This window comes from Thermobia domestica, chromosome 2 (genome assembly GCF_964235325.1).
Source record: "Thermobia domestica chromosome 2, izTheDome1.hap1.1, whole genome shotgun sequence".
Classification (NCBI taxonomy): domain Eukaryota; kingdom Metazoa; phylum Arthropoda; class Insecta; order Zygentoma; family Lepismatidae; genus Thermobia; species Thermobia domestica.
The window spans coordinates 118,797,978-118,811,915 of record NC_137455.1 but is presented as its reverse complement, the minus strand read 5'-3'; the positions used below and the strand labels follow the sequence as shown (position 1 = coordinate 118,811,915).

The following is a 13,938-nucleotide window of genomic DNA, read 5'->3' as shown; positions in this document are numbered from 1 at the left end:
AAATTGGAAGTATCCATGCTAGATAAATTGCATTTCAGCATTGTCCGTATTTCGAAATCATAAATTTATCGTCTGGGCAATTGGAGACACGAATTCAAGGTCTGCTCAGTTGCTGAGACGATAGTCTCCGCATGATTTCGAAATAAATGCCGTGAAGAAATATAATTTTTGCCACACTGGATTATACTAAGTAAGTATCTAAGTATAATCCATTGTAAAATGTATTTCGTACATTCTGTCTCTAAGGAATTATTCATACTGCTGTCCTTATTACCATATAATGCTTCAGTTTCCTTCTCCCTTATGTATATCATCATACTCATGTCTCCTCGATATCTGGTAGTATTTATTGACACTAGGCAAAATCAACAAACAGTTTTTTTTTTAAATTATTATTGCGATAATAATTATTTATTTATTATATCACTTATTAACGTGATAGCATTAACCAGAGAAAAAAAACATATAAAAGTCCAAAGAAATATGTAGTTACATTAACAGAGTGATTGTTTAACGACAATCATTGTGGCATGTTAGTAATAATTAGTCAGATTTACCACTTACTGTGTTCTGCTGTAAATACCGCGGCCTGAAGATCTAAAGTGTAAATGTAGTCTACACCTTTGACAGTATGCAATGCAATTCTCGTAATAATTACTTAAATTTAGGACTTAATGTGTCTTGCTATGATGGTTTTGGCAGATTTGCATGCAATCATCAGTAGGTTCGAATCTTTATTGGAAACATTTCACATCTCAAAGTGAAATGCCATCTTTCACTATTGTGTGCACAGAATTGAAGAACGGTAAGGTTACGAATCTTTATAATAACCAGAATTCTTGTTCTTCAAAAACTTTTGAAGTAGGGTACGGCTTCCTGTAAGAAATCGAAAACGAGAACTCCTTAAGTTTTACTTCGATTATTTTCCACTCTCTTTTGTTCTGTACAATGTCAAGCAGGAAATTGTTGGAATCTGCTTACTTTCAAGATTTGGTTGCTTTTCTGTTTGCCACCAGCACTCCTGGGACTTGGTAACGGAAACATATGAAGATTGTTTTTATATCAATCTTCAACTGCAAATACGTTTCATAAATGATAGCAATCTAATTTGTTGTCGGCGCGAGGTTTTTGTGTATGCGGTAGCTTACAAATTGTAAATATAAATTTATAATCTTCAATATATTAATCGTCTTCACTTATCATTAAGCGATTAAAAATTCTGTTAAAATGAAATTCTCGGCAACAAGTGTGTAATGTACTTGAAAGCTGTGTTCCTTCTCGTAAATCTCGAAGAAGAGTAGTTTTCATTTTCAAAGTTTTATATGAAACCGCACTCCACTTCAAGAGATTTAGAAGGACAAAAATCCGGTTATTGTGATTAATGACCTCATCCTTCTATTCTTGTGTATACAATAGTACAAGATGACATTTCACTTTTGAAATGTGAGACTATTTTCCAGTAAAGGATTCCATCCTACTGATAATGACATGCATATCTACCGAAGCTGTCTAGGAAATTTATAGCAAGACACGGTAAGTTTTAAGTAATTATTACATTGACAGAAGTTACACCTAGGTACATTATGTTGTTCAACGAGAGTTGGATTATAAGACTATGCCAAAGATCTCGACTAGTTTATTAGTTCTTCGGGCCAATAAAACATGTGCGAGAAATAAAAGTAAAATAATAGAGGTATTAATACGAAAAGGACTGTAATCTTACGAGAATAAAAATTCCTTCAAGCTTTTAAATTATATTCCTCTTGTAATTTTCAGTCATTCCAATTTTTGGTGCCTCCCCTCAGCAGAAGCGAACTGGTTCTGGGGCTACAACTGTTGTCCATCGTGATTCACCGATAATGAATATTCCCAGCAGATCATCCTTTATGCAATTCTTAGAGAAATTACGAGAGCCGACAGCATTAGGTGTAGTAATTGCTCTTCTTACACGACTTCATAATATTCTTGTTGATGAGCCAAATTTAGAACTGAATGTTGATTATGTAATGCTGTGGCCTGCTGTACTAAGCAAGTAAGTATTTGTGTAATGCAAATTATGATCAATAACACACAAAATTAGTTAGTCATAGTTCGAATTTTAGTCTTCTGTAAATGCGCGCAGGTTTGGAAATAACAAGCACAAGATAAATATATAGTACTAAAGTCAATGATTATTTTATGAGCAACACTACAGTATAGATCTGACACGCATGAGTCCACTTACGGAATGATCATTGAAAACCAATTACGTATTTGTACACTACCATCTTATTACTATCTTGCAATCGGTTTAAATTGATTAATTACTGCAGAGTTGATAACTCACTGCCTCTGCTCATTGTTACTATTCAAAATTGAACTGTACCTCTCAAACTGAAATTTGAAAAGTAATTTTCGAATAGCTTTAGGACATTCATCAATCTGTTTTAGTACGATTCTGTAGGCGTTACGACGGCATGATATAAGTCGCTCGTAGAAGGTGTCATTTTTGGTAATGACGAAGTATTAAGCTATGCTGACAGTGGGAAAAATTTGGAATGAGATTGAGGAAGTGATGACTTATAGAGAAATGGTGTATGTTCTTTTGACGGCACGTAGATAGGATGGGAAGATTTTTGCAGACTTTCAATAGTTTTTACAAGGTACATAAGCTTATGTAATGTAAATTGTTAGCCGAGATGGGCTGTAGTTAATGAAATAACATATTCCTAATTTCAGTGCCAACTCTTACAATACTAGACTGGTTGGAGAAACTTTGACCATGCTTCTAATGCAAGCCCTTAAGTATTACCCCAACAACGTGTCATGGTTGAAGTTACTTGGAGATCTGAATTTTGGTGAGTCGCTATATTTACTAGTACTGATATTTAGAACAAGAAATTTTATCCAGTTTCAAGTGATGTTTCATAAACACGTTGTCGATTTTCAAGTATTCTTATGTTCAACACTGTTGGTTGGATAAGCGCCGATGCACGCCATCATAGAAGTTTATTCAAATGAAACAGTGTGAAGGGACTAGTAGAAATGATACGGAAACTTAATTTCTATTAATAGTTTACATTTTTCTCACAAATTTGCTAAATCTGCAAGGATATTACTAGTCAATAAAATTCTGATTGTCAAATGTGTGATGGACCTTTATCATTATAATGCACTGAACTGCACACACAATACATACCAAGTACCAGGGGTTCGCTTTTTCTGATGAAAGAGCACGTGCAGTGCTCCCCTTCCTACCCAGGGAATAGAACCCGTGACCAAGCGCACTAGCCACTATACAGCGGGAAGGGCTCCCAACCCAGGCGAGTGAATTACAAACCACAAGGTAGTTTAGTCTTAAGATTTAGGGGAGAATCTAGTGCTACATTGTTCCCATATAGAAGTGCTTATGAAAACATATAACACACAAACTATTATGCAATCCATGGAAATGAAAATATAAGAACCAAAATTGTCTTCATGTAGAGGGTTCCTACAGGTTTTGAGCAAAATGATTCCCTAATTTTTCCGTGACTTTTCAGACTCTCCATAGTAATTCCCTAACTACAGAATATTTCCATGGAATCGGCCTTATCTCCCTACAGCCGACTCTTCTTTATCAACGTGGTAATTTTCCTTTGATATGATGATTGATATGATTAATATTGTTATACATATTCAACGTCATTGTTATACATATTCATTCATATTCCATGTTAATTAAATTTTGATTATAATAAGGATGTAATAAATATTACAATTTCGTAACCATGCAGGATAAATGTTAGCACAATCTGTTTTCAATACAGAGAAGTTTTTCTTCTTCAGCTTTTTAATTTCTGCCTTAATTACAAAGTGTTTTACCCCATTCTCTTGACATACACGTTTACTTCTTCTAATTCCTTGAGTCTGCATCTAATATCTTCAAAAGTTAACAGGTAAGGAAATCGAGAAACCACCAGAAGTTCGATTCCTCACTAGTCTAGATGTAAGTTTTTATTATTATTAATATTACTTTTACTTACAATGTCGAGACAAAGATGTGCATTGATTATCAATTTTGTCTTCTAGAAAAGAACAGTGGAAGAAATTCTCCACAACAATTAACGAGAAAGAGCAACTTACTCTATGAGCGTATCTTGTTTAGTGTCTTGACAAAGACCATGATTTAATTGAAAGTTAATTGGTAACATGGCGGAGAAGAACCGGAATTCACGCAAATATTTTAGGTATGAATGAGATAAATAAAATTAAACATTTCTTTGAAGGCGTTGTATTTAGTAGAGATCGTGAAAACAAAGTAATGTTATTAATTTTGTTTTTGTTTCAGTGACTGGTCATTATGCAGCATCACTTAATTATTATCTTCAGGCAGCAATAGTTACAACTGACTTTTTCAGTCAACAAATACCTCGATCTGTAATCGATGATCAAGTGTACAAAAGAATGATTAAATGCTGCACAAATTTACAGTGTCATACACAGGTAAGTTTTACTCTAAATAAATTACATGTTCTATTTTCACTAATATCAATCATCTCACTTCAAATTCCAATACCTGGATGATCTGACACATCCAAATTTTCGTCTCTCCTATGGATCCTTGTTCACGGGGGATAGAAGTAGGAATAAAAGTAATAAAAACATCAAAATATAAAGGAATAAACTCATAGGGAAGAGCAGTGAAGATACACTTTTCTTGTCTGTTGCTGCTATCACTCTGAAGTGGCAGTGCGACTCGTGAAATGGCAGGTCAGGTTTCATGTTTCTTCGTTTGAGTAAAGAAGCACTCACGTTGGTGCTTTTATTGTTATTGTACCATACTTCAAACAAGTAAATCCCGACGTCAAGCGGGTTTGCATATCCAGACTCCTATGAAAACATTTACGATCACCGCAACCCCGATCATTTCGCGTATTCAACCAGTTTTATATAAGTTATTAGGGCGTAAAATCGCATGTGATTTATTCAAAAGTACGTTTATACAGTGCAGAAGCTGTAACTTCCAAAAATCCACCATAAATTCATAGTCGTATCGGATTAAACAAAAGCAAGTGTGCAGCAGAAAACTACTTTACCCAACAGTCAAAAGAAACATTGCAATTACACATGAAATGATCGTGTGGTTTGGGTCAGTAGTCTACCAATCAAATGTTTCCGTGTTCAAACCCAGTAGAAAGTCACTTTTTTTTTCCAAAATGTGTTCGTTTTTTCATCCGGAGACTCAGAACATTTCTTTGAATAACTTTTGCAACTCTTTTTCTTTCAAATTCGATTAGATCGGAACATTATATGATTTGCGAAGCTAAAATCCATAGCTGAAAGTAAAATATTAAGTACGTTCGTTATTTCATTATTATCCTTTGATTTTTTAACGAAAAAGTATTTAAAAGCAGTGGTGATTCCAGAAGATTCTCCTTGGGGGAGATTGTCAATATGTGGGAGAGGGAGTACTGCTAAAAAAAAAACTGGTTGTCTACATTGAGCAGGATCGAACATCCGAAGGAGAAAATATCTTAGTTCGAGAGAGATCTCAAATTCTCCCTCAGATCTCTCCCTGAAATCATTAATATTTAAAAAGATTTTCTTATCAAATAGAATATTACGTTCTACATTTTGAAAAATCGTAACTTACACGTAATATTAATTACGTAAACAATATCCTGTAAATTACCTATTTCTGCAGCTTGGATTAAAACTCGATTTTTTTTTTTCAAATTTCACTTATAAAGTAACTCCTCCCTCTATAATCCTGACTGGAAAGGTAGGTTTAACTCCAATTTATTAATCAATATTTTTACTAATATATTTTTATTTTACTATTTTTACTATTCAATATTGTATACACTTTATTTTCACAATCAAAATCTCGCTGGACGAGTTCATATTCGCAAATAAATTATCATTTAGTTTACGTAAATGCTGATTAGCTTTGTTTGCAAATTCGTATTTTAACGAATAATAATAATAATAATAATAATAATAATAGTCGTATCTTTATTACAAAATCGCGGACGAAGCCAATAAATGAGTTAAACGAAATCAAATGCTACATATACTTTCTTTCTATATATAATCCTTTTGGGGATCTGTTCGAAATTTTTTAATTGAATCTGACAAGAACACAACAGAAACGTCGAGAACAGGTTAAAAAAATGTACTCTGGTTGGACTCGAACCAACCATTAATGGTGTCTTGTAATCTACAGCCGAACACCTTCGACCACTGGGCTACGGCAAAAGTTAAAAATTAAAGGAAACGTGCTTTGAAAATCATCACTTGTTACAGAATAAAGTGTATTGTGTATTGTCTGAAATGTTAGACTAATTTATTTTGATGTAATGTGTCTATTGATTTTTATGTAAATTTTTATATTTCTCAATATTTAAAAAAATTGATAAAATATAAAAATAAAATTGAAAACAATAGTTTGTTTACACCCAATTCAAGAGGATTACGTAGGTACTTTAACATATAATACAGACAGAATAAGCTGTTACTTAGTTTTCCATGCATACATAACGTCTTGATTTGTGTATGATCACACAGGCCGCAGTACTCTGCCAATTCCTGGAAGAAGTAGACTACACGACAGCATTCAAGAGTTTACAAGAAAAGAATTGTGCTGATGCGATGGATGCCTACTACAATTGTATATGGGATGTTACAATATTGGAGTTCCTAGTGCAGTTGCATTCAAAAAGAGGGGAACTTCATAGGAAACAACAAGCAGTAAGTTTTTTTTTACAGGTAGATCTTAAGATGATTAAAATCCCCACTGAAAAGTATTATGAAACTGTTAGATTAGTGCGAATGAAATATCCGCCCCAAGTGTGTAATTTCTAAAGGCGAAAAAATGAAAACTAGAATACTGGTTTATCAAAATAGTTGCCGTCTAAACTTCACCTTCTATTGCTCAGCCAATTGAATTATATGGCGAAAGGAGACTGGAGCCAGCGATGGATGAAGTCCTCAACCACGTTGCACTGTCAGATTGTCAGGGAAGTCTTCCTACCCAAGTGATCGAGATGCCGGAACAGATGGTAGGTAGTCGGTGGGAGATATGTCAAAGGAATACTGTGGATAAGGAAGGGTTTCATATTGTAACGTCCTTTAAGCAACGTTTGTGCGTGCATTGTTGTGCAATATTACAACGATAACATGTATATTTATACTGTATATTTTATTTAATATTCAAGACAAAAATATTTCACCTGGCACTAGCAGCATAAAAGAAGAAAAAAGGATATATGTCATGAATAATCTTATTCTGTAAATGTTTATTTTTCAGTCGTTAGATGTAAAATGTTTTTTGATTGATTGGTAGGACAGTGATCTGGTTGCCAAAGTAACGTTTTCGTTACTAGGTTTTTCTTATAAGTAATCAATATATAACAGAAGAAGACAATTATTAATATAGATGTGAATTATGCACATCCGAAACATTCAATAATTATTATCTGAAATATAGTATTCTACGTATGTGAATCAAGTGTGTAATACTTTAAATACTTTAAGTGGTAGAGTAAGTACTTTTGTTTATGGAGTACAAGATTTTAACAATTTGAACTGTCATTATTATATGAGAATAAACGTCTTTTGAAGATTTCCGAATCCTTGCGGGCAAAGTTGCAATGTATTTTAAGGAATTCAGAACTGTAACGATCCATGGTTTCGCCTCGCAAAAGAAAGACATGATGAATCACCCTTACTATAGATCATTATACCACCATAGGTCTAGGGATATTGGAAAGCATCCTGGACTTTGATCAAAATCCAACGACTTCCCTAGCCGTTTCCGATTGTCATAGCAGATCCATTGTTCGTCAAAATGACGTTTGTTCGTGACAATCCGATGCAGGAGACTTCCCTAATTATTCCTTATACTCAGAGAACTGCACACCTTCAGACGGCGCTTCTTATTTTGATGTCAACTCATGTGGCACTCATGAGTCCGAATCTGCTTCTACGGTGTTCCTGAGGAGCTCGTCCGAACATGACATTGATAAGTACCCATGTGGCTCATTTTGAAATGCTATCTCACCGGAACGAAATTTGGTTAATGGTACGGTAATTCGCCAATTTTGGCCAAAATGCATTATCAATGCTGTTCTGCAGCTTGCTATGTAGAATGTCCCAGTTTGAATTCGTAGAGAAAAATAACTCATAATTTTGTATTCTCCATGGTACACCTTGTCTCAAAAAGGTTGAGCGCATTCTTTATTGGTGTTTTGAGGCAAAAATTTTCTAAGTCCAGCTTCGGGTATCTTCGGGAAAAAGTAAGCCAGGTTCGAACCTCCAAGCCAGCCTTTGCAATCGGGAAAAAGTTTGCAGATGTGTTTTTCTTCTTTTAAATATAATAAGACTTGTTACCAAGTGTTTAAAAAAGCAACATTGATTGAAATACTTAATGATACAATATTTCGAAACCTTGCACATGCTTGTTTGTCATTTAGCTCTCTATACGTAATGGAGCATTTAAATACGTTAAAGAATCTTTCCATATGTAAAAGAATGCTCAAAGTTAAGAAATAGAACATAATTATCGCCTGAGTACTAAAATAAAAGTCAAAGTAGAACAGAAACAGCGTTTGTAATGGATATGAATGTCATAATTATCTTGAGATCCGTTATACATCGCTAGAAGCTTAGTTCTAGAAGTCCTTGTGTTAGCTCATTGGTAAGCTGTCGGATTTCAAATCATAAGGTTGTGAGTTCGAATCCCATCTGGGTCAATACTTTTTTTTTAAAATTATATTTTCCGCAATGCATGAAAAATTATATAAAATAATTACATTAAAATACATAAGTTGTTTATATATAACATAATAATTGCAGAACATAGTAATTATTATGTTTAAAATATAACATCTGAGATAATTTTCACAGTAGGTCGTTATTATATATGAGAATGTTAAATACAAGTTAGGAAAATCGTTTAATAGCAATAAATAAGTTATGTAGTGTATTTATTTGCAGCTATTTGTCATACAGATTTAACTTCTCAATATTCTCATTACAGTATGTTATTTATATTCGTGAAATACAGTATATTCCTACGGATATAGAAAGTGTATAAACAGAGTATCCAAAGTCGTATCCTGCTTCAAGACACATAGCTTTTCCCGATCCCCTTAACGTCACGGGAAGAAACACAAATTCTCTTTAGAACGGAATGTCGTTACTTAGAGTCTCATTCGAATACGTTGAATATGCTTTTGTGTATTCATCTCTCTCTCTCTCTCTCTCTCTCTCTCTCTCTCTCTCTCTCTCTCTCTCGCTCTCGCTTTGTTTATGTGTGTGTGTGTGTTGCAGAATATCCCAAGTTGAATACAACATTTGCAAAGTATATGAGCATCATTGTCATCGAATACCAGAAATTGAAAGTCGTGTTTCTTCAGGTTAGGTTTGCGTGTTCATGTTAGCTCACTGGTAGAGTACGGACTTGCCACTGAAGAGGTCTTGAGTTCAAAGCCTACAGCTAATTATCATTCTTTTGTTAGTAGGATTGCACAGAAATCGGATACAAGGAGTGGTTTACTTCTAGAAATATTTTCAGAAGCGTTTAGGTAGCCCTGAAAAGGGCTGTTTTCGGGAGTTAAGGCGGGGTCATTAATATTGTGTCCAAGACCCTTCTGAATTTATTACACGCTCCATTCTTCTGGGCATGGAATCTATTACATGGGTGACAAATCTATCTCCTTCCCCTACCTCCAGCCATGCTTCGGAAACAAGATGCCACAGGTCATCCTGAGTTCTTGGTGGATCTGCCTCAGGCCAACTTTCCCTTAGAGTACGCTTCACTTCTGCTCACATATTTTCCATGAGATTGAGGTCTGCTCCACGAGGCGGCCAGTCGATTAAATCAATCTCAGGGTGCCCTGCGAACCATTCCTGAACCACACGGGAATTATGTATTGGCGACTGGTATTGCTGGAACTGAATTACACCATCAGGCTGAAACAGATGGCACCATGATATTACTGATAATGTCTAAGTACTAAGCATTGTCCAGATGTCCTTCAATTCTATGAAGCTGTCCTGTTCCGCGACTGGAAATCCAACCCCAACATAAAATAGATACATGGCCACTGCGATTGCAAGCAGCCACATATCCATGGTCATATCGGGTGCCTCTCGGACGATACACAAAACGGCGTCCCTCCTTTGATGTTGTGAATATGGATTCATCTGAGAAAACTACGTTTTCCCAATTGAGACCCACATTCGCCTGTGCAAACGCGAGACGGTAAATTTTATGGTCGTCTGAGAGTTTTTCCTTCACGGCAGCAACACGGCCACGTAACCCAACATGACGAAGCCTTCGCAGAGCTGTATGCTTACTACCAGGAAAGAGAGAAGCTTCCCTTATCTGTCTAGACGTCCTTAGTGGGTCTAACCGGGCTTCGTTTACTAATCTCGCATCTTGGGCTTCGGTTGACACATGCGGACGACCAGGAGATCGTAAATTACCAGTCTGACCTGTAGCACCATATTTCCGAATCCATTGCCTTCCTGTAGAGGCCGGGACACCTACTCGCCTGCTAGCTGCAGTTGCAGAATAACCTTCCAACTCCCATAAAGTAATTACTGCTGTACGTCTATCCATAGTTACCAATGTTCTGAGCTGTGAGAAGAAAGCAATAGGTAAAAGCTAGTACCTGACGTGTGATTGGTTACTTGCACGACACGCCTATTGTGGGGAACAGCGTTGCCAGATCTAGCATAATGATGCTAGATCTAGCATAATTTGCATGTCTCTAGCACCTAGCATCTTGCTTTTAGCATCTTGCCCAAATCTAGCACAATTTCAGCAAGTTATCAAAAAGCCGTAAAACCTGGAGAAGTTGGTCGTGGGAAGAAAAAGAACGGCAGAAATGTATCCTCTTCCATTGATTCATACACTCGGTAAACCATACAGGCAGTCTTATTTTCCTAAGTAAGTTCGGAACGGCTTTGGGCTTTTTTTTTTTTTTTTTTGCTCCACCCAGGGTTTTCTAATCCTTTAACTCCGAGGCATGGGCGGAACTATGGGGGCCATTCTCCCCCCAACTTTTTGACAATCTCACCATCTTTACTTCTGACTTCATGATCATATTTATTCCTGAAATGACAGCTCCGAGACCGACCAAAAATCTGCCCCCTCCCCCAGCAGACGATTCCCAACTCCGCTTATGCTGCGAAGTAATTTTCTTTCAAAATATGTAAACAAAAACTTTGCATTCATTTATACGATATATACGCCATTGAGTTTGGCAACGACTGCAGTAATTTAGTTGAGTTAAAATTTTGGTGCGTGAAGTATTGAGTTCTATCCATGCATTCTTGCTCTCTGTGTATTTTAAGTTACGTTATCGTATCTCAACTTTGTTTTTTTTTTTTTTTTTTAACTCCTGAATTAGTAATTATGAGGATCTAGCATAATTTGACCGAATCTAGCATAAGTTCGATCAGGTTTTGGAATAATTCCGAGCTGTGAGTCTGGCAACGCTGGTGGCGAACGACTTGGTCAACGACTCGCGAAAGAAATCTGAAAATGGTGCACCGTAATAATAATAATAAAAACAGTTTTTATAAAGGAATATTAATACATACGAAAAGCTGTTTAAAGAATGAATTGTTATACTGACTTTACACGTATAAAAACATATACCATATACCAAAGAGATTGAGCGATATGATTATAGCTGTTTTGAGACGAACACTTTCGAAGTCCAACTTCGGGTGTCTTCGGAAAACAGTAAACTAAAGCTGCTGGTTCGAACCTCCAAAGCCAACCTTAGTAATCGGGAAAAGATGTACAGATATGTTTTTCCTTCTGTTAAATATAATAAGACATGTTGAAATGGTATTAAGTGTAGAAAAAAGTAACATTGATTGAAATACTTAATGATACAATATTTCGAGACTATGTATTCACACTCTCGTTTCGTCATTGTGATTTCCATACGGAAAAGAGCATTTACGTATGAGCTCAGTTATATTTCAGAAGCAGCTTCCGAAAAGCGGTCATGTTAGCTCAGTGGTACAGCACCGAGCGTTTAAATCGTGAGTTCGATACCCGTTCAGGTGAGATTCCTTTGATATTCTACTTTCCTCAATGCATGAAAATTATGTAAAATAGTTACATTACAATTCATCAGTTGTATTTATATTTTCATATCATCAGTTGTATATATGAGTTGAATATATATATTCATATCATTTCACGACATAAGTAATTCTTATCTTTAAAATATAACATCTGAGGTATTCACAGAACGTCGGTATGTTATGTGTGAATATTGAATACAAATTTAAAAAATCGTGTAATAGCAATAAATAAGTTATGTAATATATTTATTTGCAGCTACTTTCATCGCAGATAACTTCTCAATATTCGCATTACAGCATTTAGGTAGAGCATATCGAAAATCGGATAGTGGTTCAAGACAAAAAACTAGCTAGCCCCAAACTGTCACGTAAGAAATTCACGAATCGCAAAAGTAAAGGGAAGAGATTGAGAGCGGTAATTCCTTAATCGCTCTCTCTCAACTCTCTCTTATCTGCATTTATACATATAAAAGTGTATGTATGTATGTTCCATCATAACTCATGTATGCCTAGAGCAGGGTTTCTCAACCTGGGAGTCGCGGCCCCTAGGGGATCGCGAAGATAGGCGGAAGAGATAAATATAGTTAGAATCTAATACCAGAAATTATTTTTAAATATTATTTTTAATTTTGTTCTGATAGGCATACTTTTATTTTTTATACACACTATAAAGAACAATAAAAAATAAGTCTACTGAACATTTTCAAAGGGTGTAGAATTCGTGTTACTATTCGGTTCAAAGTCTCTTGTCGTCGCAAATTCTGTCGAGAAATTTGAAGCTTAAAATATACAAAACGATAATCATGCCTGTTGTTCTGTATGGTTGCGAAACATGGTCGCTTACTCTGAGGGAAGAACATAGACTGAAAGTATTTGAGAACAAGATCCTTAGACGAATATTCGGACCCAAGAGGAACGGGAATGGGGAGTGGCGGAAACTTCATAACGAGGAACTACATAATTTATATGGTTACCCAACATTGTTAGGGTCGTCAAGTCTAGGAGGCTTAGGTGGGCAGGTCAGGTAGCTAGAATGGAAGAAAGTAGAAACGCTTTGAAAGTCTTGACTGGAAGACCAAACGGAAAACGACCATTAGGAAGACCTAGGGGCAGATGGGAGGACAATATTAAGATGGATCTCGCTGAGATAAGAATACAAAGTAGAAACTGGATCCAATTGGCTAAGGATAGAAGTCAGTGTAGAGCTTTTGTGAACGCGGCATTGAACCTCCGGGTTCCATAGGCCATAGAGTTAGTTAGTTAGTAGAGTTGTTTAAAAATGAATTTAAATCAAAGAGGTATGATATAAAACTAATGAGAACTGTATATAGAAATACTAGAAAAATACACATGAAACAAAACCTGCCCATTGAAATACAATTAAAATTAAAACCTAATGTGATACCTAAGCATGGTGTAATTTCACTAGTGCAGCAATGCCCGGTTCAATCTTCATGACGAATATTATCAAGCCGTTTTCAACTGATAAGCGATTTCTTATCTTTGTTTTAATGTTTACCATTTAAAAAAAAAAAAAAAAAAAAAAACACTTTCGCACAAGTACGATATAGCAAATGGAATTATTACTTTTAAAGCAGCAATCACCAGACCAGGATATTCTTCTCTCCTCATCAGGCAGAACTTGTCCAAGTCTTCGTTACAGAAAACCAGTTGCAAAGACTTGTCGCATGATCATTCTATTATTTGGTCAAGAAGTTGTGGGCTTAGATCGGATACGTTAATGGCCTCTTCAATGAAGGAGTTTAACATCCATCTTGAACCAGCACCTTCGTCGTTGGGAATATAGATATTACAGTTACTGTATCCACTGTCAGTGCCGGGCGCCGAAAAGAGGGGCCACACATT

General features: G+C 35.7%; 1 protein-coding gene across 2 annotated transcripts in view; it reads left to right on the top strand.

Annotated features, from left to right (window-relative positions):
• IntS8 (integrator complex subunit 8) overlaps window positions 1–13,938 on the top strand; it is an 80,385-nt gene that overhangs the window by 60,909 nt on the left and 5,538 nt on the right. For both annotated transcript variants that reach the window (XM_081745392.1, XM_081745397.1), the window contains exons 13-16: window positions 1,777–2,032; window positions 2,719–2,837; window positions 4,310–4,464; window positions 6,529–6,711. In XM_081745392.1, coding sequence (XP_081601518.1) covers window positions 1,777–2,032; window positions 2,719–2,837; window positions 4,310–4,464; window positions 6,529–6,711 — 713 coding nt within the window. The remainder of the gene's footprint in view (window positions 1–1,776; window positions 2,033–2,718; window positions 2,838–4,309; window positions 4,465–6,528; window positions 6,712–13,938) is intronic.